The 3230-nt window shown below is 42.9% G+C and overlaps 1 protein-coding gene across 1 annotated transcript; it reads right to left on the bottom strand.

Moving 5' to 3' along the window:
- Positions 1-1405: 1405 nt before the first annotated feature.
- Positions 1406-1828, bottom strand: LOC142175938 (uncharacterized). The gene has a single exon (XM_075242949.1). It carries the CDS (start codon positions 1826-1828, stop codon positions 1406-1408), a length of 423 nt encoding a protein of 140 aa, XP_075099050.1.
- Positions 1829-3230: the final 1402 nt, after the last annotated feature.

Here is a 3230-nt window from a genome sequence, read left to right as displayed (position 1 = left end):
AATCACTTACCTTGACATATATGATAAAGATGGAGCTCCAAATTCACTCCAAGACCGGCTCCCATGGAGGAAATGAAGTGCAAATGAGCCAAAACCTTGACTTTTAAAAGAACACTGCCCAGGTCTTTTCCCTTCGCGATCGCGGAAATCCACTCGCGATCGTGAAGACCAATCAACTATTGCCTAAAAGTTTCTCTTTCGCGAATGCGATGCCCAGAACGCGATTGCACTGCTCATCCCCTTCCTCTTTCGTGACCGCGAACCCCTCTATGAGACCGCATCGAACAAGCTTCACCAAACGGGCCAGCCCCGACGTGAATGCGAAGAACCTCCAGCTCGACCTTCCGTGAATGCGAACCATTATACGCGATTGCGTAGTGTAAAAATCCCACCAGTCCACTTTGCTCTTCGCGATCGCGTCCTCCATTCCGCGATCGCGATGCATACCCGATACACTAGAAACCAGCAATCATAAATCTAAGGAAAATGGTCCGACACCATCCCGAAACACAACCGAGGCCCCCTGGACCCCATCCAATCACACCAACCTATCCCATAACATAACACAGACCTGCTCGAGGCCTCAAATCACAGCAAACAATATCAAAATCATGAATCGCACCCCAATTCAAACTTAATGAACTTTGAAACTTCAACATTTAAAATCGATGTTGAAACCTATCAAATCACGTCCGATTGTCCTCAAATTTTGCACACAAGTCACATTTGACATTATGGACCTACTCCAACTTCTGGAATCAGATTCCGACCCCGATATCAAAAAGTACACTTCCGGTCAAACTTCTCAAAAACCTTCAAATTTCTAGCTTTAGCCAAATGACTCCAAAATGACCTACAGATCCGGACACGCTCCCTAGACCAGAATTACCATACGGAGCTATTCCCTAACTCGGAATCCCAAAAAGATATTGATAATATTGAAATATACTTCAACCCAAATTTATGAAAGTCTTCCAAAATGCCAACTTTCACAATAGGCGCCGAAAGGCTCCCGGGTCATCCAAAACCCGATTCGGACATACGCCCAAGTCCGAAATCATCATATGAACCTGTTGGAACATTCAAATCCTGATTTTGAGACCGTTTACTCAAAAATCAACCTTAGTCAATTCTTCCAACTTAAATCTTCCGAAATGAGAATTTTCTTTCCAAATTAACTCTGAACTTCTGAAATTTCAATTCCGACCACGCGTACAAGTCATAATACCTGAAGTGAAGTTGCTCATGGCCTCAAACTACTGAACGATGTGCCAGAACTCAAAATAATCGACCGGGTCGTTACATATAGTCACCTTGTTAAGTTGCTAATAGTCATACACATTCTCAAAGACCAATCTTATTTTTCACAAATAAAATTGGTGCACCCCACGGCGAGACAGTTGACCTAATGAACCCTTTCGAGTAAGTCCTTCAAATGCTCCTTCAATTCTTTTAACTCTGGTGGGGCCATTCTATATGGGGGAATAGATATTAGTTGTGTATCTGGCATTACATCTATCCCAAAATCAATAATCCAATCCGCCAGAATACATGGAAGTTCATCGGGAAAGACATCTGGAAACTCACAAACAACTAGTACAAATTGAAGAGTTGGTATCTCAGCATCCATGTCTGTAACTCTAACTAAGTGGTAGAGGCATCCATTGGTAATCATCTTCTTCGACTTAAGATAAGAAATAAACTTACCTCGAGGTTCGACAATATTGCGCTTCCATTCATGAACCGGCTTATTGGGGAATTCAAACTTGACCACTTTAGCACAATAATCAAGGGTGGTATAACACTTGAACAACCAGTTCATCCCCATGATTACGTTAAAGTCAACCATTTCAAACTCAATAAGATCTGTTGTAGTCTCTCGATCCTAGACTATAACTACACAACCCCTATAGATGCGAGAAGCAATAACATAATCTCCAACCGGAGTGGACACAGAAAATAGTTCAAGTAATTGTACTAGATTATCCCAAAATTCAAAGCAAAGTATGGGTAACATAGGAAAACGTTGATCTAGGATCCATAAGAGCATAAGCATCAAGTGTGCAAATAGTGAGTTATACATATGACAACGATATCTGAAGCCTCTACAGCAGGGCGAGTAGGCATAGCATAGAAACAAGGCTAAATCCCCAGAGAAATATCAGCTGTTTGATGTGTCTTTCATGTATTACGACCACCATGGTTCCCATTTCCTCGAGGTGGGGGTGGTGTAGCTGAAGTAGTAGCCGTAGAAGCTATCGGCTGGGACCTCGATCCTTGTTGCCTATTAGGACAAAACCTCTTCATGTAGCTTGTTCGACCACACCCATAGCATGGGGCTCGAATCACTGGAGAAGAGTCAAAATGTCTGAAACTTGAGTCTACACTACTTTGAACCTGTTCAGTGGTCCTGCGGTCACTTTGAGTTGGTCTAATCTAACCTCCATGTCCTGAACTATAAGCCACTAGTGGGACACTGAAAGCGGTCTGTACCATAGGTTGTGGTGGCCCATATGGCCCCCTACTATTTTGACCCTTGCCTGAATTGGGCACTGCACTAAAAGTACCAAAGGTATGAGCCTTCTTGTTCTGTTCTCTGTTAACCTTTTCCTCTTGATGAATACTCTCAAGATCCATAGCCAAGTCCACAAAGTCAGCATAAGTAGTGTTCCTCCTTCCACTAGCCGCATCCTTTCAAATACTCAGAATCAATCCACGAGCAAAACGATCAATCTTGTCATCATTCATGGGGATAATGTAGGGGCATAACGAGATAACTTCTTAAACTTGATGTTCCACTCTAAAATGGACATAGTATCCTTCTTTAAGATCTCAAATGATACTACTAGAGTGGCCCTAACTCCCGGCGGCAACCACTTCTTGATGAATATCTTGGTGAATTATTCCCAAGTTATTGGAGGTGCATCCTCCAACCTATTTTTATCCACTCTTTTGAACCTGAGGTCGGTCGCATCTTTCAACTGGTAGGCTTCTAACCTAACAACTCGATGATCATTCACTCCTAGAAATGAAGTGGCCTTCTCTGTCTCCCCAAGGAAGTCTTGGGGATTTGCAAGAGGATTCGTTCCTATGAATGCCGGTGATCCGAGCCTCATAAACTTCATGGAAAATTGTGCCATATCCTTAGTCACTGGTGCTCTCATGCCTCCCTTATGGAGAGCTTGAATACTCATCTACAGGTTTTGTTGAGTCTGCATAGCCATGAACTC

The sequence above is a fragment of the Nicotiana tabacum genome, chromosome 22, assembly GCF_000715075.1.
Source record: "Nicotiana tabacum cultivar K326 chromosome 22, ASM71507v2, whole genome shotgun sequence".
NCBI classification, from domain to species: Eukaryota; Viridiplantae; Streptophyta; class Magnoliopsida; order Solanales; family Solanaceae; genus Nicotiana; species Nicotiana tabacum.
This window is presented reverse-complemented; position numbering and strand designations above follow the sequence as displayed.

Coding starts and splice junctions, on each gene's coding strand:
- LOC142175938 (XM_075242949.1), bottom strand. CDS start 1,828: ATGGGGATGAACTGGTTGTTCAAGTGTTATACCACCCTTGATTATTGT.